This window comes from Onychostoma macrolepis, chromosome 08 (genome assembly GCF_012432095.1).
Source record: "Onychostoma macrolepis isolate SWU-2019 chromosome 08, ASM1243209v1, whole genome shotgun sequence".
NCBI classification, from domain to species: domain Eukaryota; kingdom Metazoa; phylum Chordata; class Actinopteri; order Cypriniformes; family Cyprinidae; genus Onychostoma; species Onychostoma macrolepis.
This window is the reverse complement of record NC_081162.1, coordinates 19,476,464-19,501,296: the sequence shown is the minus strand read 5'-3', so window position 1 is coordinate 19,501,296 and position 24,833 is coordinate 19,476,464. Positions and strand designations below refer to the sequence as shown.

Here is a 24,833-nt window from a genome sequence, read left to right as displayed (position 1 = left end):
GCATGGTATCACGCAAGAGAAATGGCGTCCTGCTATTGGTCACTTGTCCTTGTCAATCAAACAACACCATTCACCCCGCCCCAGTGGTCAAGGTTGGTTGAGAAGGCGTCAGTGTGTTTAGTTTGTGCAGTCGAACCTGGAGCAGTGACAGATGAATTGTCGAAAATAGAGGAAAAGGGAACGCGGGCGACTCTCCCGTGCACAAAAAAACAAACATGTTTCCTAAAGGCAAAAGCTCCGTCGTGCCATCGGATGGTCAAGCTCGGGAAAAGTAAGGTCTTTTGAACATCGGCCGTCGTGCGTGTGTTATTGTGTTGGATGTAGCCTATTGTTAGGGCAGTATAGGCACGGCTGCATATGGAGCGTATGCTGCTGCTATAGGCTTGTCGTGAGAGCGTTGAATCGAAAGTGCCCAGCCGTGCGCCATTCTGGGGTCCCCCTGTGGCTCAGAGCTTTCGACTCTGGTTATTGTGATGTGATCCAGAATAGAAACCGTGCCTTTTTAAATCACCTACATTTTAATGCGGCCATTTGAAATAGTTTCTGCATGCGGGACGGGCGCTTCAGTGTTCCTTGTTTCATTTTGCCTCAGACGCCAGTCTTGGAGGGGAGTGGGTCCCGTCTTTTGTTTAGTTTTTATGCATTTTGCATGTTTTTGAGATGCATTCTTGCTCAGTGGGGGTTATGAATAATAAAAATTATAAATAAATTAATTATTTAAATTATGGAAATGTATATTATTTTTTTTGGATAATATAATGAGCATTTTCTTTGGATAATACATTCATTTTTATCATAGACACTGTTTTAAGTATAAACCAGTGAGGAGTGTGAGACAATACTGATTTCTTGAATTTGTCCTGGCCAACCATATTATGCCTTTTTTATTAATTGTTGCTTTATTAACTTAATATTGTATTCTCTCTGTTTTATTGCAGGTTAGCTTTGTATGTTTATGAGTATTTGTTACACATTGGTGCTCAGAAGTCAGCGCAGACTTTCCTGTCAGAAGTAAGGACCTCAATCACTCAGTGGAGGATCATACTTTTTTTGTTTTACAGACACACACTTGAAAACATTAAAATTGAAAATGTATTTCAGGCCTATGAAAAAAGATTTTATCATTTTCTGGTCCATTTTAGATCAGATGGGAAAAGAACATCACGCTGGGAGACCCTCCTGGGTTCCTGCATTCCTGGTGGTGGTGAGTTTTTTGATTGTATTTTGTCTTTTTATAACATTAAAAGGAGTTGTTGAAAATTAAGTCAGTATTTACTCACCTTCGTGTTGCAAACCTGTATGACTTTTTTTTAAATTCTACTGAACACAAAAGGAGAAATTCTGAAGATTGTACTAGTCATTCTTTTACAATAATGGAGAATGAAGCTTTCATGCTTCAAAAAACATAAGTATCATAAAATTGGTCCATGCAACTTGTGCACTGTTTCATTTGATTTTTTTTAAACCATATGTTTATGCAAGAAACAAACTGAAATTTGTGTTGTTATTCACTGAAAATCTTTTACCACACACAGCTGTTAAATTGTATGGTTCATTGTTATTGCAATGAAAACTTCCCAACAAAAATGCTTTTTATTTATTCCATTGACGCAAAAGTCGTAGAGGTTTGAAATGCCATGAAAATGAGTAAATGATGATCATTTTTGCACAAACTAGTGCAAAATCATTTTTGACCACTTTTTTCTTTACCACAGTGTCTTTTGGGACCTCTACTGTGCAGCTCCTGAGAGGAGAGACACATGCGAACATTCAAGCGAGGCCAAGGCTTTCCATGACTATGTGAGTACAGAAAAGCACAGACTGTTTCCATAATGTATGCAGATTACAGAACAAAATTGGATTTCATGTGCCTGTGAATCTTGCAGACTCTGGAAGAGTCTCTGTGTTTTATAAAAAGGAAGTGTGTACGTGTCGTGTGTGAAGGATGTAGTAATCACCCCTACAATAGCAATGGTGTCAGCAGGGTTTTCCATGGAATCATCACTGTTTCTAGCCAAAGATGCTATGTGTCTCGGATTATCAGCTTTGTAATGTACATGATGTTCGGCTGATTGGAAATCCAGGCCTGCGTGAACAAAGATTGAAGCCAGGAGAGCTCTTATTATTGATAGATATTTCAAAATTGTGTTACGTAGCACTTTTTAAAATGTGACCCTGGACTACAAAACCAGTCATAAGGGTAAATTTTTTAAAATGGAGATGTATAAATCATCTGAAAGCTGAATAACTATTTGAAAATCTGGAATCCGAGGGTGCAAAAAAAACTAAATATTGAGAACATTTTAAAGTTGTCCAAATGAAGTTCTTAGCAATGCATATTAAGTTTTGATATATTTACGGTAGGAAATTTACAAAATATCTTCATGGAACATGATCTTTACTTAATATCCTAATGATTTTTGGAATCATTTTCCAAAAAAAAATCATTTTGACCCATACAGTGTATTATTGGCTATTGTTACAAATATACCTGTGCTACTTATGACTGGTTTTGTTGTCCAGGATTAAACATTTATTTGCCGGCAGAAGCCCTTTACAGTGGCATGAAGTTAATAACAAACCAAATAATATCATTTTTAGGCAAGCTAAGTCCTAGTTTTCCATGAAATACAAATTGTAGCATCGCTAAATCTCATTTCTATGTATTTTTCCAACAACTTATATAGGAATGACACGACTCTTAGGCAAAAATCTCCAGCTTTAGCTTCCTACCAATAATATATGGCCGCTGTTGTCTAGCCGCAAGCTTTAGTGAGGGGCCACAGGTCAGAGATCATATGCAGCAAGTCTAAAAATCAAACCCTTGCTCTTCTGTCTAGACATCCTAATCTGAAAGGATGCTGCCATACATACATGAAACATTATCCGCCAATGCGAAAATTAGCTGCATGTTCAGCGTAGCTGGATCTTCAGGAGTGTTATAGGGCATTATGTTTTGAAGTCCTCGTGTGATCGCCGCAGTCTCCTGCCTTTTGTGCCCAGCTGTGGTCGGGACCGTGGCGTCAGGTCTGTGCTCTCTTATTCTCCAGAGGGTGGGGGAGGAGGCTGCGCCCTCTTTAAACAGTGGCCATGTTGTCTTCATGCTGTGTCAGGGGAAACACTCCCCCTCGGGCTGCGGTGGGGATGCAGAGTGATTGATGGCTGTCATGGAGCCTGTCGGTAGGCAGATTGAAAGGGAGGGAACAGACAGATGGAACGAGGAGCATGGAAGCGAACTTGGAGGGTGAGGGAAGGATGAGCTGTGTGGAGCAGGACTGTGTTGGATTTGTTTTGTTATTTCGGGGCATTTTGGTGATATGATGTTAGATTGCCGATGGAGGACTGTCATCAGGGTGGAACAACCAGGAACATTTCCCTGGCTTAACTTGAAGGATTTTCCTTGGTTATGAGAAATTTTAGCTAATCCTAAAGTGACATGAAATGACATTCCCACCCATTTCACTTAAGTAATATGATTTTCCGAGCGAAACAAGACACTCAGCAAGAGGAGGAAGGGTGAAAATTGATTTTATCCATTGAGAATTGATTGGATCATGAAAAGTAGGCGTTCTTTTCCAGAAATGGTGACGTCAGCCAAAATTGAAAAGTCATTTTGGAAGTGGATCATCAAATCGATCATCAAATCATTTTACTACAAAATTTAGTTTTCTTTGGAATAACATGCACTGAAGTGCTATTTATTTATGAATATTTTGAATTGTGTTTTATTTTCAGTTTTATTTTAATACAAGTTTAAGTTTTAGTATTTTTGTATTTTGTTTGACGTCTTAGTTTTTTACTATTCCTCTTTAGAAAGATTTACGTATTGAACTTATTTACAATTTAATTTCATGTAATATTTATATTTAATTTCAGCTTTATTTCAATTAGCAAAGACTATTTATTTTTGTTTTAGTTAACCATAACACTGATGAAGTTTGAATGATATGTTCAGAAAATATCTATTGTGTCTATTAAGAATGTGATTATGATCGATCTTTATATCGAAGTCCTCTTGGCGCTTGAACCGTGAACTTGAATAGTCTGAATGAAAAGCGTAGCTGCTCTATTGTTGTGGATCAGTCTCGGTCTGACTCTTCCCATTGGCCAGTTCTGGTCTGTGTTGTTCCATCAGGGTCAGCTGCTCTTCTTTCTTTCTACCTCCTTCCTGTGGTATTTCACAGTGCTCTCTGAAAAGCCTTGCTCGGTTAACTCAGGCTGAAGTGTGACAGGCAGCAGACCACACTGTGCTTTTTCCACTGCCACTATATGCATGATCAAATCCCTGTTGTGCTCTGAATGCTAGTTCTTTCCTCTTGGTTTTGTAGACCTTAAAATTGGATTTTACACCAGTCAGTTGTGGCTATACCGTTGGCTTTATTGCTTGCTGTTAGAGCACAGATTTATGAGTGCTAGAATGTATTAAGCTGCATTTTCTACTTGTGGAATAAATCTGTTTTCCTAGCGGGAAAAAAATCAGTGCTTAAGATGTACAGGTGTTTTTCCCCCATCTCATGTGTCCTGGTCTTTTTTTTTCTTAATGATTTGTGTCCACAGAGTGCCGCAGCAGCCCCCAGTCCTGTTCTTGGGAACATGCCACCAGGAGATGGCATGCCAGGTGGACCCATGCCCCCTGGATTCTTCCAGGTTAGATCATCACCCTCTTTCTAAACCTCATGTCTTGTGAGATATTTTTAAGATATCACTGATCCAAACCCTGCATAGACTATTAGTCAAACCTTTGGTCACAGTGAATTAATGTTTCTCATGATTTTAAAAAGCTTTCTATCTTTTTATAATAAGTGTTATACAAATGTATTATTATTATTATGTGTGTGTGTGTGTGTATATGTATGTATATATATATATATATATATATATATATATATATATATATATATATATATATATATATATATATATATATATATATATATATATATTTGTAGATTTTCTTTTTACATCTATTTCAATTTATTGAAATAAATGTATTATACTTGGAATATTGATATTTTAATAATAATGACTTGATATTCTAAAATTATATATTTCCATTTCAGTTATATCTTTGAAAGTATTAAACATTAAATATTATTATTATTATTACTATTATTATTAACTATATGCATATAGTTTTTAAAAGTGTAATATGTGTATATATACTGTACATTTTAATATTTCTATATAAGGTATAGAAATAACTACATTTAATTTATTTTCAGATTTATGAAATATATATAATTTAAAAATAATCACAATTAATGATTTTATAGGATACAACATAAATATATATGGAAAATATACTTTTCCTATATATTCTTGTTGTATCCTATATAATAATTAATTAATTAATTATTATTATTTTGAAATTATATATTTCCTAAATTTTAAAATTTACCAGTATTAATGGGGACTCATACAGAGGTTCATATCGAGAGGTTTGACTAATAGTGAAAATGAGTGTTTTGTTTTTAAATTATGTAACCTTAAGTAAAAACAGGGAATGATGGGGCAGCTCTGACTACTTCCTGTTGAATTCTTCATAAATGTTAAATTGTGCTCTTGCTGATCCTTTTTGTTCACCCATTGATTCATTTGTTTAATTTGTCCAAGTGCTTTGCTCTGTCAGTGTGAGTTTATCTGTTCAGCCACCAGTCACTTTTGATTCTCAGTGCATCTCTGGTGTTGTTTTCTTTCCAGCTCTTTAAATAGCCTAATGATTCTCTCTTTTTTTTTTTTCTTTCTTGTCTCTTCATTGCCCTTTTTATCACTTGCTGCCTTTCCCTTGCTTGGTCTCTCGCTCCTGCTCTCCTCTCGTGTGGTCTCTTCACTTTCTTAGGGCCCTCCCGGCTCCCAGGCCTCCCCTCACGCTCCTCCTCCCCCTAACAGCATGATGGGACCCCACGGCCAGGTAGCGGCTCCTGTCTATTCACGGACTATTTCGTTTGACTGATTCTGCCCTCTGTATTGTTTCTCTCTCGCCGTCTTCCTGTTAGCCTGCTCTGCTGAGCTGTGGTTCCCCTGTGTTCTCGCAGGCATCTTTGCAACTTCATTAGATTCAGACAAAATGTCATCGTTTCAGTTTTGTGACAAGTTGATTTGTGTTTCAGCCTTTCATGTCACCTCGCTTTGGTGGGGGACCACGACCCCCCATCAGAATGGGCAACCAGGTGAGTTCATCAATGTGGTCTTGATGTCAGCTTTTGTAGCTTTAATTAAAATGTCCAATTTAAAAAATCTGAATAATAAAAATAGATGGGAATAGATTAAATGTGTACCGATACTTTTCCAGCCCCCAGGTGGAGTTCCAGCCGCCCAGCCAATGCTCCCAAACATGGATCCCAGACTACAGGGTGAACATGAGTTATGAGTATATCTGAGTTAACATATTTTAAAGCTGCAGATGACCAAAACTGATTTGACTTCTCCTTTCCCCATCTCAAGGGCCGATGCAGAGGATGAATGTTCCTAGAGGAATGGGTCCCATGGGCCCTGGCCCCCAGAGTTTTGGAGGAGGGATGAGACCACCACACAACTCAATGGGCCCTGGCATGCCAGGAGTGAACATGTAAGACCTTTTGTGACAATATTGTTTGGAGTCATTAAGATTTCAATAAAATTAGTATTTTATTCAACAAGGACACATTAAATTGATCAGAAGTGCGAGTAAAGACATTTATAATGTTACAGTTTTTTTTCCAATTAAGGGCCAGTTTTAATAAAAAGGGCAAATTAGCGCGAGAGTGCAATTCCAAAAGCGCCGGTGGGCGTGAAAATTTCTACGGGTGATTCACTAACAACGTGCAAATTAAAGAACACAGACACAACATCTCATTTACATATCGACCCATGCAATATACTAAGCACGGCGCAAATTAGAGCAGTCACAAATAAAGAAATAAAGAAGCCATAGTAAATGCTAGACGTTCCAAGAAGTTTGGATAGACCTGGTGTTGCGTGACTCCTAGTTGAGAGTTCCAAGTCCTCTTTTATTTCCTGAAGCAAATTAAAAATAACATGGCTTGGCAAACAATATTTTCGTGTTCTTCTTGCATTCCAAATAAATTACGTGTGGAAGAAATCCTGTCCCTTCTACCATGCGCTCTCTGTTCTCTGCGGTGCCTCCTACTAGCAACAATAATTGCAGCCATTTCAAGCGCAAAATAGTTTAAGACATGCTTTTTTGGGGCGTTAAATAATGGCGTAAATACCAGTAATTTGACGAGCACAAACGTTAGTAAAACCTGTTGCGTGATTCATTTGAATACTCTCCTCCCATAAATTTTGCCTCTGAAAGGGAAATTCCTAGAAATGCATATTCAATAAGGTCAGGCGCAAAAATAACTGTGTCCACGTCTTTTCAGCGCTAATTTGTCACTGCGCATCTTTAGTAAGACCTGACAGTACTATTTTAACACCAAAAGATGGTTTGTGCTGGCACAAGCTGCACAAGAACTTTTCATTCATCAAAGAATCCTAAAAAATGTATCAAAATAATAAACAGCACAAGTTGCATTGATAATTTCTTGAGCACCAAATTTGCATATTAAAATGATTTCTGAAAGATCATGTGACTCTGAAGACTGGAGTAATGGCTGCTGAAAATTCAGCTTTGACATCACTGGAGCAAATTACATTTTAAAGTAACTTTTCTGTTGTAATATTCTAGGTTGTAATAATATTTCATAATATCACTGTTTTTTTAAATAAAAAAAAAAGCAGCCTTGGTGAGCATAAGAGACTTTTTAGAAATCTCACCAACTCCAAATTTTTGAACAGTAGTTAATGATGTAAATGACTGATTAAATGGAAACTGAATACTAATCAAATTTTTGTGTTTTGTAGGGTCCCTGGAAATGGCAGACCACCATGGCCAAATCCAAATGCCAACAATGTAAAATATTTAAACAAATTTTAAGTATTTTATTAGAGTAATTACATTTATTTCTATAACAGAATACTACATGCCCAAACATAATTATCTTTGTTTTGGTTTAGATGCCATATTCATCACCATCTCCTGGTGCTTATGGGGTAAAAAAAAGTTCCTCGTCTACTTCACATTTTATTACTATAATAATTCATAAAGACTTTGGAGTATTACTTTAAAGCTGTAATCCATTTGTTTCTCTAGGGTCCACAAGGAGGGGGGCCTCCAGGAACACCTGGAATTGTCCCTAGTCCAGCAGGTCTGTTTGCCACACATTCAGTTAAGAGAGCACACTGATTCAGCTGAGAGTCTTTCATAACCTTCTTTATAGGATTTAGTTTAACTCTGATTTCAATAGATGCCAGAATTACCCCAGGCTTTGCCTAAAGCAGAATATTGACTGTTTAACTGATCATGCAGAGATTTCCATCCCATTAATGTAACATCTCTCACCCACAGACTCCAACAACTCCAGTGAAAACCTGTACACCATGATAAACTCAGGAGGTGGAGGTCGCAACAGTGTAAGAGACAGACCTGCTGACTCATTTCTCAGAGGCACACCATTCAGAAATTGCTTAGTGTAGTACATTAGCACAGCAGAAGTGCCCTTGGCTGTGTTCATGTTACCCTTTTTCATCATTACTGTCTGATGACAGAACATGTCTGATTTTTTAATTTTTTTATAAATTCGTCTGGTTTTGTCCAGTTTCCTATAGGCCCAGGCTCTGAGGGCCCCCTAGGAGCCATGGCAGGAATGGATCCGATGCATATGAACGGAGGTAATGCTACTGTAAAAACACATGGTTATATTTAAAATAAAAACTTAAATCTATTTGAAAACATTTTTTTTTTTATCTTGTGCCTTCATAGGTTCAGGAGACCTGGATGGACTTCCAAAGGTGATTATAATCTTTGTAATAGCATTTAAAGACCACCAATGTTATATTTGGTTGGAGTCAGAATTAGATGTATTTCAACAGTATTTAATAGAATGCTGCAGGAGTGGGTCCTAAAACATGGAAACGAGTAAGCATTTTTGCATTTCCGGTTCCATCATCCTGAAGTCAGTGGGTTTTTGGTTAAATGCCTGAAATGAGGTCTATGGTGAACACAAACTCAAGATATTTTCATGTTTGATTCAATAGCCAGAGATGGGCACAAATACATCAAAATGTATTTAAAATAAAAATACTGTGGAAAAATGTATTTAAATACCAATACAGTATTTTGTATTTTGAAAATACACAAAATACATTTGAAATTGGCCATCCAGTGAAGTAACACTATTAAGGCCTGTTTACACCAAGAATGATAATTATAAAGATAACTATATTAGTGTATTTTAAGTATACAATGCAGTGTCATCTGTCACTTTAAATGCTCAAGCTCTTTAAAGCAGAAATGATTCCGATTGGCTGTCAATGTTTTTATCATTCATCATTTTTTTGTGCTGTTATGGTAATAGTTGTGGTGTGCTATCTGCTATTCACTAAGATTTAGGATGTACTCACACTAGGGGATCTGATCCGTGCTTGACCCCCCCAAAGTCCAGTTCATTTCACAAGTGTGACTGCTCTGTACCGTGTCCAGTGCGGTTCGTTTCACCATGCCACTAAATATCACAAAGAAAACTAGGAGAAGCCACTGAATATAATAATTTTCATATATGATAAAATGACGAAACACAATGAAATGCAGTCATTGCTTTCTGAGGTGTATTCCAGCTGTTTGGGGATGCAAGTCATGTACGACAATTATACGAAAATACTTTGACGACAGACTTTGCTCAGGCATTTCAGAATGACCATAACAACATATAGATGCTGTGCAATGAGATCGGTCTGCTGCTAGTCAAGTTATCCCGTCTCATAGTGCAGTCACATGACTTTTTCGATGCGCATGGAGGAATTTATTCGGTAAATGTGTTTCCATCATAGTTTATGCGCATTTTTTCTTATCGGATAAAAAGTTTGTCCTACTCAAATGTGCGCATAAGTTTTTTTTTTTTTTTTTTTGTGATATTCCAAAATGTCCATAAAAATAGGTGGATGGAAACATAGCTATTGACATAAAACACATCAGCAATACCCCACTTGTGTTTTTTTTTTAAAAAGGCAGTTGCTAAAAAGTAACTAAATGGGACTACAGAGGTTGATTTTTTTTTTTTTTTTTTTTTAATTCAGATTTTGACAGCTTGTTGTGTTTGTACTCGCACTCTCACAAACTACTCTAAGTCAAATTTGTAGATTTTAAAATAAGATCGAAAGAGTTTTCAGAAACCTAGGGGTATTGATGTTGATGCCATGCTGTAATGTAGTTTGTTTAGCTTTTTACTATTGACAATTTAGACTTCAAAATTCATATGTTGTGTTCATATGTGAAGATTATCATCATGAAAAAGAATCAGAGAGAGAAAGAATCATAAATATAAACACACAGCATATTTTCTGCAGTAATCCAAAAGCTAATGGAAAAATCCTATTGGAACAAGGGTGATGCTAACTTTCAGGTTGGCCAGAAATAAATAAAGAAATATGTCATCTCTGCAGCACTCTTATTCACTATTCACATCCTATATGAGAACTTTCCCACTAAGTTTCACATCTCATCATCAGAATTCTCCTAACAACATGAGTGGCATGAGCAATCCACCCGGGACCCCTAGAGATGAAGATGTAGGAGGCAGCTACCTTCACTCCTTCCAGAATGAGAATGTAAGATTCATCAACTTTTACGTCCCTTTATGTTATATATTACTACAGGGTTTCCCAAACTGGGGTTTGTGAGTAGATGGAAAGCTAATAATTAAATCTTGAAAATGGTTTTTACTTAAAAAATATTTATTTGATGAAAATAATAAAACGCCAACTAAAGTGTATCAAGCTAATAAAATATTAACTTAATCTCAGTCTCAATTCTGTACTTCAAGCAATTTTTTTCGGCTGACAAAACAAGTTTGGGGATCCCTGTATTATAGCTGTTTTGAAATTGTTAGCTAGCTATGTAGCTTAACAATGTGCCTTCACCAGGCACAGCTCTAAAAAAAATGGTATGCTGGTGGCACAATGCAACACAACCGTCAAATTGGTGCAAACTGCGTTTGTACCTTTTCTGTAGAGTGTATTAACTTGTTTGTTTCTTTCTGTCTTTACAGCAGTACTCTCCTTCCATGACCATGAGCGTCTGATGCTAGTCTGTTTGCTCCGTTCTGGAAACTCACAGTTGGCCATCGATGACACAGACAGAGTACATGTACAGGAAATGGAATTGGGTGGGACTGCCCTGCGTCCTCACAAGTGGTCTCATGCAATATCAAAATGATTTTTGTTGTTTTTTTTGTTTTTTTTAATGGCTAGCAAACCTTTTTTCCTCTCTAAGATCGGAAGATCTAAATGTGACTCAGTGCTCCTGGATTTTTAGTTTTCTTGTTCCCGTCAGAGGCCATCTCTCATTAAGAAGAAAAGTATGGTTACTGCTGACATAATCGCTGGATGTGTGTACATTTTGTGCCGAAGAGGAATAATTGCAGTTCGCTCTCTCGAAATCCGACATCCACGTCCAACTTCAGCATGGTTTACACGTACGAAACTTCCTCCGACTTTTTGACACTGAACTCTCATACGTGGCCTTGAATTCTGTGAATATTTTATTGCCTTTCAATGACCTGCTTTTATTTTTCTCCAGTGAAACACATCAAGTGGTGAGAGAATTCGGTCTTTTCTGAGCGGGGAAAGACTCGCAGTTGTATTTTACTTGTACACTGTCATTTTTGTCTTCAAGCATTATAAGCAGCTGCTTTTAAGGAATAACTGCATTGACGGGTCCCATCGTGAAGATGACTTTTTTTTTGTTTTGTTTTCTGCACTGATTTCATGTTCTCTTTTTTTTTTTCTGAAATTTAACTGCTGTCTCAATCTTTGGTCGAAGACTGAATGATATGCTGATCCTCTCAGATGCTGACCCTGACAAACATACTACCTATGAGACCTTCTCAGAGCTCCTCAGGCGGGTGACTGGATTACGCGTCTGGATGGGTCTCCCTGCAAAATGTTCGGCCGTTGTTGGGTTTGATTATGTCATGATGAATTTGTGATGGTTAAAGATACCCATATCATGTTTTCTTTTTTTATATATATGTAATTCCTCCCATGTGCCTCTTGTTTTAGCTCTGAAATGGTTTGATGTTGGTTCAAAGGCGTCATCCCATAAGGATGTTGCTTTTGTAAGCCAGACTCTAGTGTGTTTGGATTTGTTTTGTATTAGGTTTCATTTGAGCGACATCAGACAAAGTCATACTACAGTTAGAATGGTAACTTATTCTATTTATACAGACACTTGGACATTGTTTTACATTTTAGTAGTTGTTTTGCACTGCTTTTGTTAGCTTGTGCATCATACTTTTAACTGTGGGCTGAATAGGCTTGTTTATATATTGACTACTAAATTATTTGGCTCCTTTGAGGATTTTTGTCTTATGTTTTTCAGTCATTTATACTAATTCAAGCAGGAAAGCAGCGTTTCAGCCTACCTTCAGTTTCCAGCAAATCGCTTTTTTAAGAGAAAAGGGAAAGCTCAATGTGAAATGATTTTAACTTTGGAAAATGATGTAAAGCTGTTGATGTTCCCCGACTTCTTTAGGGTAGCATCTCTCCAGAGGGCCAAGATCCAGCCATTTGATTTCCATGTAAATCATTCTCTTTGAATCAGTGAACCAGTTTCGATGTAAGATAAAGTTGTTCCCAAATTGTCTCAAGCCTCTGTCTGTTTTCACTCCTGGTACAATGCATGTAATGTTTTTAGTATGCAGAGCGTGTCGTAAGAACCCATTGACGAAGCTCTTCACTCTCCTCTTCTGCTAAACGTCCAGCAGGATCATAGTGGACACGGCTCAAACGGGCTGCAAGGGTGTCACGCACAACTTTTGAGGCAGAAGTGATTCATAAGAGCTCTACAGGTTTTGCCCAACCAACTGGCACTTAAACTCTACAAACCAATGATTGTCCTTAAGAGTCTTTTTCTTTCTCAGCAATTCTCAAATGGTATTAGTGACTGTTCACACAGAAGATGTTTTCCATTGTTTTTCCAAAGTAAACACACTAGACCAGTGGTTTGCAACCTTAATGCAAGGCCCCATAATGACCCCAAAAATATTTGAAGCCCCCACCCCCATCTAGGCTTATGGGTATCCTCTGGTACGTCTGTTGATGACTGTTTTATATTCAAACTATTTTTAATTTACAGAAACTTAAGTGTTCAAAAATTAATTAATCTTTATTTATTGTAAAGATTTTTTTACAAATATTTTAGAGCTTGGCATACCCAGAAAAATTACAACATATGTTCTTTATAAAACACCCATAGTGTTTTAAGATTTTAAAACTATGAGAAGCCTTGTTCTTAAAAGGGTGAATTAAAAAAAAATAATGTAAAATTAATTTTGTCATCTTGAGGACCCCTTTGAAATTTACTAAGGCTTTCTATGAGGCCTCATCCCTCCTGGTTGAGAACCACTGCAGTAGACGGACATCTAGACTGATTACTTGCATCTTTTGCAGTGCCTCGCAAATGAGCACCAACTTTCTGTGTGAATGGCCACTTTTGAGAATTTGAACACCCCCTTCCTCACCAGTGTTCACAACATTGCTAAAATTATATTTTTGATTACATTCTGTGTCTTGGCTGCCTGATCTTGTGGCAAACAGTGAACTGTCATTCTAATTACAATGGAAACAAAAGGTCACGATAAAAAAAAAAAGATGTAAATCAATCGTTTACTGCATGTAACTGACACTAAGACATTTTAAAGCCTGTTGTGAATATAAAAAGCTTTGCACATCCATGTTTAGCTGTTTTAGTAAACCAGTTATACGCTTAGACCTTAAGAAAAATATTTAAGAGCTTGCAGCCCTTTTAAATGAAAGTAGAGTCCGGAGCTCTGTGAGGAACCCACGACAGGATCCTGACTGCCAAATACAGCATGTTATGAGTCCAAAGTACAAATGCAGTCATAAGGTTAAGGTTCTTGCAGCTAAAAACAGGAACTGACCCTTGTTTGTCATTCATGATTAATCCAAAGTCGTCCAAAATCCAGCACGTCTCTGTTTAACATTTAATAATTTGATGATATCTTTCATCATTTCATTTCACCTCTCCATCTTTTACAGGTCAAAAAATTCTTTTTTAAATATTGTGCAAGGGTTTTGAAAAAACATCCATTTGCAATGTATTACAGTGGGGAAAAAAATGATTTGATCTCCTGCTTATTTTGTACATTTGCCCACTGACAAAGAAGTGATTAGTCTATAATTTTAATGGTAGGTTTATTTGAACAGTGAGAGACAGAATAACAACAAAATTTCTAAAAAGTTATAAATTGATTTGCATTTTAATGAGTCAAATAAGTATTTGACCCCTTCGCAAAACATGACTTGGTACTTGGTGGCAAAACCCTTGTTGGCAATCACAGAGGTAAGACGTTTCTTTTAGTTGGGCACCAGGTTTGCACACATCTCAGGAGGGATTTTGTCCCACTCTTCTTTGCAGATCCTCTCCAAGTCATTAAGGTTTCGAGGCTGACGTTTGGCAACTCGAACCTTCAGCTCCCTCCACAGATTGTCTATGTGATTAAAGGGATAGTTCACCCAAAAATGAAAATTTGATGTTTATCTGCTTACCCCTAGGGCTTCCAAGATGTAGGTAACTTTGTTTCTTCAGTAGAACACAAACAAAGATTTTTAACTCAAACCGTTGCAGTCTGTCAGTCATATAATGTCAGACAATGGGTTCTAAACGTTCCAAAGCTTAGAGTCAAAAAACCAGACAAATCCAAATTAAACCCTGCGGCTCGTGACGATACATTGAGGTCTTTAGACACGAAACGATAGGTCTGTGCAAGAAACTGAACAGTATTTATATCATTTTTTACCTCTGATAAATGCAATGCCCAACTGTCCTGAGCTCATTCACAACATCCGGCACGTGACACGTCAACGTGCTCTGGCACATACACTCAACATAAATGATTTTGTAAAGCTGTTCATTTTTTTTAATAGATTCAGTGACTGCAATGCGATCTGTCCTTTTTTGTGAAAATGACATTATTGTTTCTGTTGTTCGAACTGTGCAGCTTAAAATAAGTTATTTGAAATATTTGTCAGGTCAAGCATGGATAAAATGCAATTCAAGATACACTCACTCTTATGAGATATATATGACTGTTTATTTGAATAGTTGTTGACAAATCTGTGTATTTAGTGAAATCTGTGCTTCTAAATTTGTTTAGAACAAATGAGTGAATTATCAGTTTACAGTTCACACAGTTTTACCCTGTAAGCATTATTTAGTCACAAGTTCAGAAAAAATCTTAAAAGCACAGATGCCCTTCACAGTCTGCTGATGGATATTTATATAGTCTTTGAATACAATGCTGATATGATAATTATACATTTGCATTAAAGAAGAAACAATATATATCATTGTTTACAAAAAAAAAAAAAAAATTGGGTTACAAATTCCATAAAAAAAATATATGTTAAAGATACTGTCACCTACTTACATTTTACATCCCCCTGTGTTTTGAAACATCAAGATACAGAGACCAGCTGGTTTAATCTGTATCTGTCACAAGCAAATACAAGGACTCAGAAAATGAGTTCAGGCAATAGAATTTCAGAAAAGTGCAAATATATAAATGCAATCATGGATATAAAACTTCCTTTTTGTCCTTTTTAATTAATTTTCTCCAGAACTCTTCGAACCTCCTCAGGGTTGTACCCCCAAGGTCCGATGCCACCCTGTTAGGAAGAATAAAAACGAGTGTGAAAATCCTTCCACACTGTGAACTTCCTGATGAATATATTTATACTACACATGACACTGGCAATCAAAAATGCAACAAAAGCAAAAAAACAGACCCAAGTGACTATAAAACCCTTTGCCTCATGCTGTTCATCTCATTCCAAACCTTTCACCTCTATAAACATGTGAAATGTCTTACTTCAAGAGGAAGAGTGTGTGTAAAAGCCACTGGCCAAGGTTACAATGTTGCTTTCACTAGCAACTCTCTACTGCTCTCACGAGAGAAGTTACGAGGCATTTTCTGTACTGTGTGCACTGTGCAGTTTGTCTACATTACAAAACACTCACCTGATAGATAACTTTCCCACTCTGAATGACATAGAGGCGCTCAGGCAGGGCTCCGTATTTGCTGGCTGTGATGTTGGTCATCTCATCCACTACCACAGGGCAGAGGGGGTCTTCTTTGACCAGGGTCCGGGCCGCAGCCAGTCTCTCCTCCAAGTTTTTGTGCATGCTGATGTCAACGTTGTTTTTAAAGGCCCAAGCATCTATAAGAAAACAGAAGAATTTTGCTATTTGTATAACATTTATCACTTAGTGCTCTACACGTAAAGTACTCTACAGTGTATTCTAGGCTCAGTTTATATCAACCTATATCGTTACTATTGCATCAGGACAACAGCAAATTATTTGAAATATTATTGTCATTACCAGTTGCATGCGCTTCTGCAAGGTAAACAATGAGGAAATCTGCCACATCACTGAAGTCCTTGACAAGTTGTTTGAACTCATCAAGCTTGTAGAGAAATGGGGGTCATGTGCAGCTTCCGAAACTTAGAACCAGTGGACGGTTCCCTGTGAAGAAGATTGCATCAGTAACAGTGTGTAATGCATTACTAAGTAATGAATTAATTAATTATTTACTTTTAATGTAATTGCATTAAATACTGCCAAGACTATAAAAACTAATGTTTTTAATGTAGCATCCCTTTAAATACTCTGGTCAGTTCAAGATTTATATTCTTTAATTGGAAAAGACCCTTAGGACTGATGCAGTCAGTTTAATTATACCAATAATAATAATAATAAAAGAATACATTTACTATACCTTTAAGAAAACGACGAATGCTCGTTTTCTGTCCATCCAGGGTGAATAAAGCTGTGTCCGGAGCCGCGTGCCCCTCAAACGCCTCCAGGCCCAGCGAGCACCAGTTCACGGAGAGCACGGTTTTAATGAACCTCAGAGAAAAGAAAGTCGGACCCCAGTCTTCGTATCTGAATTTGGGATTTTGAGTCATCGTCGATTTCTCTCCCATTTTTAGATGGATTTTCCTCATCAGTCCCGGGGAAACGAATGACAGGAGTTTCAACAGGGTTATATTGACGATCGCAAATAATATCATGGCCACAGCTGATACATAAACAGAAAGTTTTCTGAGCGCATATCCCACTGTTGTCCCCATCGCGAGAAGAATTTATCAGTCCACGCGTCGTGGCGCGAGCACTACATGAACGACGAAGACATCAAACTTTGCCTGTGTTGTAGCAAAAGCTTACCGTCCTCCACACCACAACGTTACTTCACGCCAAAATTCAAGACCAAATCTTACTAGGGCAAAGGCTTTGCTCATTATTATTAATTAGGTCATGTTGGCATTGCTTGGTAACCTTCCTGGACTTTTATTTCATACGCCTTTCTCATAGCAGGATTTGTTGATTCGCCAGGCGACCAGCGACCACTCGCCTTTAGCAAACAGCTGGGCGACTGGATGAACGTCACACAGCGTAATTAATATTCATGAACCCACCTTCGCCATAGTATGAATCATAATTTGGCTTGTATATTGTTATTGTATTTATCATAGTGGACACAAAAACAAACAAACAAAAAACACAAATACCACATTGTTATATATATATATATATATATATATATATATATATATATATATATATATATATATATATATATATATACACAATAGGTCTTACATTAACTGTTGCTGTGTAATGACGAATCTCATTTCTTTTATAGCTAGTTTATCTGAGGTAGCTGTACAGAACGGTTTTAGTTAATAAATTATTATTCCCAGTTTGAAGTGGCACGAGATCAATTTCACTATTCACAAAACATGCATCCAGTTTGTTCCCGATTGGTCCCTCCCCTTTCAGTTGTTTATATTCATTGGCACCTCGAGCCGTCAATCAAAGCAGGGACGCATGTTTTGCTTTTCAGAATTGATGCTAAAGAAAACATTAATTATTCAGTGTGTTTTACTGTATTATAAAAGGTTTGTTGGCTATATGCATAATATCATGTTGCTTCAGAGTCCTTTGAGAGCTGAAAGAGTTTGTTGAAGTTCCCAGTTCATTGTGTGATCCTTCATCTCACAAGTACAAGAAATGATATAGGGACTATTATTGTATGGGGACTAACATGCACACTTGGAAGTCAGAGGTCCAGATGCAGAATTCCACATGACAGATTATATAAATAGATTATAACACTAAAAGTTAATTACAACATACAATTTGTATGGATGTACTAATTAATTTGTTGCATTGCAGCCAGACACAGAATTTTACTTTTGCCAATGAAAATTAGTTAGAGAGTTGATCTTGTCCTTTCAGGGGAAGTTTATACACTCTTTACCTTACCTGTTTCAAACTGAAATCGAAATATGGTGATACAGTAGAGTGCGTAATAAAATGTGGGCGTAATTTTCAATATTAATGTCTAAGCACAACAGCAAAATTGTGCACAACTTCCTGTTGTGATATATTTTGACACAATTCCTCATTGCTAGAGGGTAAAAGAGCAGTTAAAGGCATGCTTTTCACTGAAGAACAAGCACACACCATTGATATAAAATTGTCATGCCTTACATGATGACATACACTGTATGATATATAAATGACCGTTTATTTGAATAGTTGTTGAAAACTCTGTATATTTTGTGAAATCTGTGCTCCTCAATTTGTTTAGAACAAATGAGTGAATTATCAGTTTACAGTTCACACAGTTTTACCCTGTAAGCATCATTTACAGTCACAAGTTCAGAAAAAAATCTTAAAAGCACAGATGCCCTTCACAGTCTCTGCTGATGGATATTTATATAGTCTTTGAATACAATGCTGCTATGATAATTATGCATTTGCATAGAAACAAAATGTATCTCAAATGTTTACAAAAAACATTTTGGTTACATATTCCATTAAAAAAATATATGCTAAAGATACTGTCATGGATATAAAACTTCCATTTTTTCCCTTTTAATTAATTTTCTCCAGAACTTTTCGAACCTCCTCAGGGTTGTACCCGCAAGGTCCGATGCCACCCTGTTAGGAAGAATAAAAACGAGTGTGAAAATCCTTCCATACTATGGACTTCCTGATGAATATATTTAGACTACACAAGACACTGGAAATCAAAAATGCAACAAAAGCAAAAGAACAGACCATAAACAGACTATAAAACCTTTTGCCTCATACTGTTCAGCTCATTCCAAACCTTTCACCTCTATACACAAGGAAGAGTGTGTGCAAAAACCTCTGGCCAAGGTTAAAATGTTTCAAAGCTCTCACGAGAGCAATTAAGAAGCTTTGGAGGCATTTCTTGTTCTGTGTGCAGTTTGTCTACATTACAAAACACTCACCTGATAGATAACTTTCCCACTCTGAATGACATAGAGGCGCTCAGGCAGGGCTCCGTATTTGCTGGCTGTGATGTTGGTCATCTCATCCACTACCACAGGGCAGAGGGTGTCTTCTTTGACCAGGGTCCGGGCCGCAGCCAGTCTCTCCTCCAAGTTTTTGTGCACGCTGATGTCAACGTTGTTTGCAAAGGCCCAAGCATCTATAAGAAAACACAAATTTTTCAAGTTACATAACATTTATCACCTAGTGCTCTACATTTAAAATACTAGTCTACAGTGTATTCTAGGCATTGTTTATATCAACCCATATTGTTACTATTGCATCAGGACAACAGCATATTATTTGAAATATTATTGTCATTACCAGTTGCATGCGCTTCTGCAAGGTAAACAATGAGGAAATCTGCCACATCACTGAAGTCCTTGACAAGTTGTTTGAACTCATCAAGCTTGTAGAGAAATGGGGGTCATGTGCAGCTTCCAAAACTCAGAACCAGTGGACGGTTCCCTGTGAAGAAGATTGCATCAGTAACAGTGTTGGGTGTAATGCATTACTAAGTAATTACTGTAATTTAAGTAAGGAATTACTCAATTTTGCTGTAATTTAATTAGTTACTTTTGATGTAATTGCATTAAATACTATATAGATTATAAAAATGAATGTTTTTAATGTAACATCCCTTTAAATACTTTGGTCAGTTCAATTAAATTAAGAGTAATTAATTACTAATAATTTAAGAAATGCAATACTTTTTAGAGAGAGTAATTAGTACAGTAATCTAATTACACTGTTGAAAATGCAGTTAGTAGCTATTGATTAATTACTTTTTCTTTGAGTAACTTACCCAACACTAATCAGTAATAAGTAGCCTAATAATAACTAAAATTAAAAACAAAGAAAAAATAAATATTGGAAAAGACCCTTACAACCATGCCACAATTCGACAAGATTTCACTCAGGTGCGATGCGACAACGCAATGCAACAGAATCACTCACTGTGAAGAAGCCAGGTAGACAGATTCGGCCATCACACTCACTTACCAAACACGGAAAACAGGTCTCATTGCTTCTGCTTGTCAGAGAATGTGTTAACAGCCGTATTAACCCTTGTGTTGTGTTCAAATCCCTATAACACTTGTGGTGTTCCTGGTCAAAAATGACCGGCCCACAAAAAATAGCTTATATATCTTGTTATGCAATATTTTCATCAAATATTGGTATCAATCTTTTTAAGCTTGTTTTCTTTCAATCAGGACTGGTTTTGTATTTATTTTTGGAACTGACTGATCGCAGGCCTCATTGATCTGAGCCTAGGGTTAGGGTTAGGGTTCTCGTAGCAGCAGGCAGTACCTGTAACCCAGTCAGGTTGCACAGGTAGTCCAGCTCCTCCAGGATGGCACATCCATACGTGCCGTTACAAAGTAGTTTGTTGTGTCTCCCAGCACAGTTTCAAGAGCATGCAGGAGAAAGGCCGTTACATGAGGAGAGCTGGACAGGGATGTAGAAGGGCAATAACCTACAGAAGGACCCCCAGCAGGCTATAGGTGTGCATGTCTCGGACCAAACTGTCAGAATCAGACTTTATTAGGGTGGCATAAGGGCCCGATGTCCTGTAGTTGGGCCTGAGCTCACAGCTTAGCACCATGCAGCTCGATTGCCATTTGCCAGAAAACACCAGAATTGGTAGGTTTTTCATTGGCATCCTGTTCTCTGCACTAATGAGAGCAGGTTCACACTAAGCACATGACAGATGTGAAAGAGTCTGGAGATGCCGTGGGGAATGTTGTGTTGCGTGCAACATCACCCAGCATGACTGGTTTGGCAGTGGTTCATTAATGGTATGGGGAGGAATATTCGTGGAGGACTGCACAGACCTCCACGTTAGCTAACGGTTCCCTTACTGCTGTTAGGTATCCTCATGAAATCCTCAGAGCTGCTGTCAGACCTTATGCTGGTGCATTGGGCCCTGGGTACCTCCTGGTACATGATGATGCCCGGCCTCAGTGGCTACAGTGTGCAGTTTTTAGATGACAATGGCATCGATGCCATTGACTGGCCCTCAAGTTCCCCAAACTTGAATCCATTTGAGAACCTCTTGGATATTATGTATCAGAGTAGCCAATCCAATATTGCTGTGATGAACTTCATGCAAGTTGGATCAGCCTGTAACTTTAGTTTTTTTACATAGATTTTTGGTGTGATTTTGAAACATGAGGGTTAAATAATGGCGATATAGACCTTTAAGTTAATCAGTTAAACTAGCTAACATTTGATATTTTTATTGTTGACGTTTTATTACATTTTTATATCTAAATGTTAGTGAAAATAATAAAAATAAAACTTTTACATATCAACCCTTGATGGAAATTGGTTATGATCATTTTTGTATCGATTTCAAGTTTTCCTTTCTCTTTGAAGTGTTACAAGCTGTTCTATGCTGGGCATAGAGGAGCAACAATAATGTACAGTATGTAGAAAATAATGTGTTTTTTGAACCTTAAACCACATAAACAATTTAGCAACATCATATGACCGCTTTGAATAGAACGCGAAAGTCTGTTGCGCATAAACCCTTATAAGCGCACTGCACTCCCAACGAAACACGTAATCTAATTCGAATCATAGTATTCGTAACATTATTAAAAGTACACAATGACTGATACCACATTTGTTATGGAATACGCTTGTTGGTTCGCATTGAGTTCACAGTTTTAACGTACATGTTTGCTTTCATTTATTTTCAAGATCAGTGATCTACTGTTGCATTCATATGGCTACAAAGGTCTCGCAAAATTATAACTCACATTAGACACTTTTAACTTTAACTAAAGCACATAATCAGTCTACCTGAGATTATCTCTAGTTTGAATGTTGTTCTTCCAGGCTAGTTTGGACAAAAACTCTGATTGATACAAAGATACCTAGGTCAATATCACTGTAGGGTGCCTTTTGGTGTTCTGTACATAACTCATTTGCCATGATAACTTAACATAAAAATGACTATGAAAGGGTGTGTTATATTAGGCTAAGGCTTAGATTTTTTTTAGTTTTGCGTAAGAGAATGCGTGTTATTTTGCTTTGTCCCATGCACTGCTCATTAAATTTAAATGAGAGTAGAATACAGTCAAATCATAAAATAAATTTTTTTTGTTCTCTATTACTATTTTGTACATTTTTTTTTTTTTTGTTAAACTCAATTTGAGTGTATTGATCATTTGGTAATAAAAACTATATTTTTATTTAATAAAAAAAGAAGAGTTTGTCCTTGTCCCTTGAATGGTTGTCCACCCTGTCATGTTGGGAAATCCACCCATTTAAGTGACCATTAACCCTTTAGTGACATCAGGACAGCGTATTTTTTATCTCTTCAGCGGCGGGAATTTCAACGGCTGAGGTGAATTTGTTGGTGACTTTTCAATTGACAAATTTTCTTAGTCTGAGTTTGCATACTTGCTTTTCCCAAGCTTAACATGTCCACCCTGTTGGCATAAAATACGCCACAAGTAATTAGAATACAGCATTTTCAAAATATGTCGGTTTAAATATACCAAATTCTCTTCAACAACCAGTCTAAATATTTAGCTAGTCACAGTTTGTTGTAAGCTAATATGCTAATTGAAGCTCAAAATGTCCACCCTGTCGGCCACTTAGACTTGATAGAGTGGACAGACGCATGACAGGGTGGACTGAATGAAAATGAATGGGGAGGGGGCGGTAAAGCAATGTGATTGAGGATGTAATTATATTATTTATTATTATATTATTTTTTTTAGAAGTTGAATAAATGTTTCATTTTCATATTTTGTCATGATTTGTGTGTTTTGCATTGTGTGTCCACACTGTCATGTGCTGGTCCACCATCATCTTGATATTTTACAATAATATTTAAAATAATAATTCAATCACATCTATATAATCCAGTGTGTTCAATAGCTAGGTGTGGGGGCAATGCAAACTAACAACTGCATCCAAATATCACAGTTTTCTCCAAATAAGAAAAAAATACATGTGTGGTTTGTATGTGGAGTTTCTTTAAAAACACATGGTTTACATAAAATCTTTTATGTATTAATAATTTGAAAGCAAACAAATAACCCTGTTTAGGAAAGGGACATCATACCTTTCAGAAAATATATTTGCATCTTAATTTTGCAATGAAAACCTATTTAACAGTTTCTATAGTACTTGAGTGTCTACTATTTATGATATGACATAAAGCGAATGGGAAATTAAAACCAACATTTTGTTTTCCACACAGTGGAATATTGTGAGGGTTGAAAGGCACTCTATGGTGATATTGACCCACCTGTTATCGGCGTCGCGTGTAGTTAGGACACGGTGTTGAAGCAGTCAGTTTAATTATTCCAATAATAATAATAATAATAATAATAATAATAATAATAATAGGTATTCTTCTTCGAACTTCTAATTATTATTATATAATCTTGACTGGTACATTATTCCAGTAACAACAACAACAACAATAAACTGCTCCTTCTCCTACTACTACTATTTTATTTAAAGAAAGCACTGACTGTAACGTTACCTTTAAGAAAACGATGAATGCTCGTTTTCTGTCCATCCAGGGTGAATAAAGCTGTGTCCGGAGCCGCGTGCCCCTCAAACGCCTCCAGGCCCAGCGAGCACCAGTTCACGGAGAGCACGGTTTTAATGAACCTCAGAGAAAAGAAAGTCGGACCCCAGTCTTCGTATCTGAATTTGGGATTTTGAGTCATCGTCGATTTCTCTCCCATTTTTAGATGGATTTTCCTCATCAGTCCCGGGGAAACGAATGACAGGAGTTTCAACAGGGTTATATTGACGATCGCAAATAATATCATGGCCACAGCTGATACATAAACAGAAAGTTTTCTGAACGCATATCCCACTGTTGTCCCCATCGCGAGAAGAATTTATCAGTCCACGCGTCGAGGCGCGAGCACTACATGAACGACGAAGACATCAAACTTTGCCTGTGTTGTAGCGAAAGCTTACCGTCCTCCACACCACAACGTTACATCACGCCAAAATTCAAGACCAAATCTTACTAGGGCAAAGGCTTTGCTCATTATTATTAATTAGGTCATGTTGGCATTGCTTGGTAACCTTCCTGGACCTTTTATTTCATTCGCCTTTCTCATAGCAGGATTTGTTGATTCGCCAGGCGACCAGCGACCACTCGCCTTTAGCAAACAGCTGGGCGACTGGATGAACGTCACACAGCGTAATTAATATTCATGAACCCACCTTCGCCATAGTAAAAATCATAACTTTACCCTGTGCGTTGATTACATGCAAACGGAAACTTTCTTTTGTATTTGGATCATAGTGGACCTATTTTCGGTTTAAAAAATACTTATGTTTTTTAAAAATTTTTTAAATATATATATATAAAGAAGTTCCATCTATGGTCTTTATAATTTATTAGGCCGACTGACATTTTAAT

At 37.1% G+C, this 24,833-nt stretch overlaps 3 protein-coding genes across 6 annotated transcripts; 1 reads left to right on the top strand and 2 right to left on the bottom strand.

Moving 5' to 3' along the window:
* Positions 1-81: 81 nt before the first annotated feature.
* ssbp3b (single stranded DNA binding protein 3b) lies at positions 82-12,681 on the top strand. Of its 2 annotated transcripts, XM_058785131.1 has the most exons (17): positions 82-271; positions 939-1,011; positions 1,143-1,204; positions 1,716-1,800; positions 4,558-4,647; positions 5,840-5,911; positions 6,111-6,170; positions 6,293-6,353; positions 6,445-6,568; positions 7,846-7,894; positions 7,999-8,034; positions 8,135-8,189; positions 8,390-8,454; positions 8,640-8,712; positions 8,804-8,832; positions 10,549-10,647; positions 11,088-12,681. In XM_058785131.1, exons 1-17 carry the CDS (start codon positions 216-218, stop codon positions 11,118-11,120), a joined length of 1,122 nt encoding a protein of 373 aa, XP_058641114.1. In that variant the 5' UTR covers positions 82-215; the 3' UTR covers positions 11,121-12,681. The 2 variants fall into 2 exon arrangements, with proteins under 2 accessions (XP_058641114.1, XP_058641115.1); XM_058785132.1 differs by lacking the exon at positions 5,840-5,911 and having other exon boundaries at positions 83-271.
* A 2,105-nt stretch (positions 12,682-14,786) lies between these two features.
* LOC131545781 (type I iodothyronine deiodinase-like) lies at positions 14,787-17,445 on the bottom strand. 2 transcript variants are annotated; one of them, XM_058784920.1, is made up of 4 exons: positions 16,839-17,445; positions 16,442-16,585; positions 16,068-16,278; positions 14,787-15,726 (listed from the first exon to the last, which is right to left on the bottom strand). In XM_058784920.1, the coding sequence occupies exons 1-4, from the start codon at positions 17,191-17,193 to the stop codon at positions 15,630-15,632; spliced, it is 807 nt and encodes a 268-aa protein (XP_058640903.1). In that variant the 5' UTR covers positions 17,194-17,445; the 3' UTR covers positions 14,787-15,629. The 2 variants fall into 2 exon arrangements, with proteins under 2 accessions (XP_058640903.1, XP_058640902.1); XM_058784919.1 differs by having other exon boundaries at positions 14,954-15,726; positions 16,079-16,278; positions 16,839-17,437.
* Positions 17,446-18,640: 1,195 nt separating this feature from the next.
* Positions 18,641-24,599, bottom strand: LOC131546363 (type I iodothyronine deiodinase-like). 2 transcript variants are annotated; one of them, XM_058785915.1, is made up of 4 exons: positions 23,934-24,599; positions 19,751-19,894; positions 19,376-19,586; positions 18,641-19,069 (listed from the first exon to the last, which is right to left on the bottom strand). In XM_058785915.1, exons 1-4 carry the CDS (start codon positions 24,286-24,288, stop codon positions 18,973-18,975), a joined length of 807 nt encoding a protein of 268 aa, XP_058641898.1. In that variant the 5' UTR covers positions 24,289-24,599; the 3' UTR covers positions 18,641-18,972. The 2 variants fall into 2 exon arrangements, with proteins under 2 accessions (XP_058641898.1, XP_058641897.1); XM_058785914.1 differs by having other exon boundaries at positions 19,387-19,586; positions 23,934-24,596.
* Between the last annotated feature and the right edge of the window lie 234 nt (positions 24,600-24,833).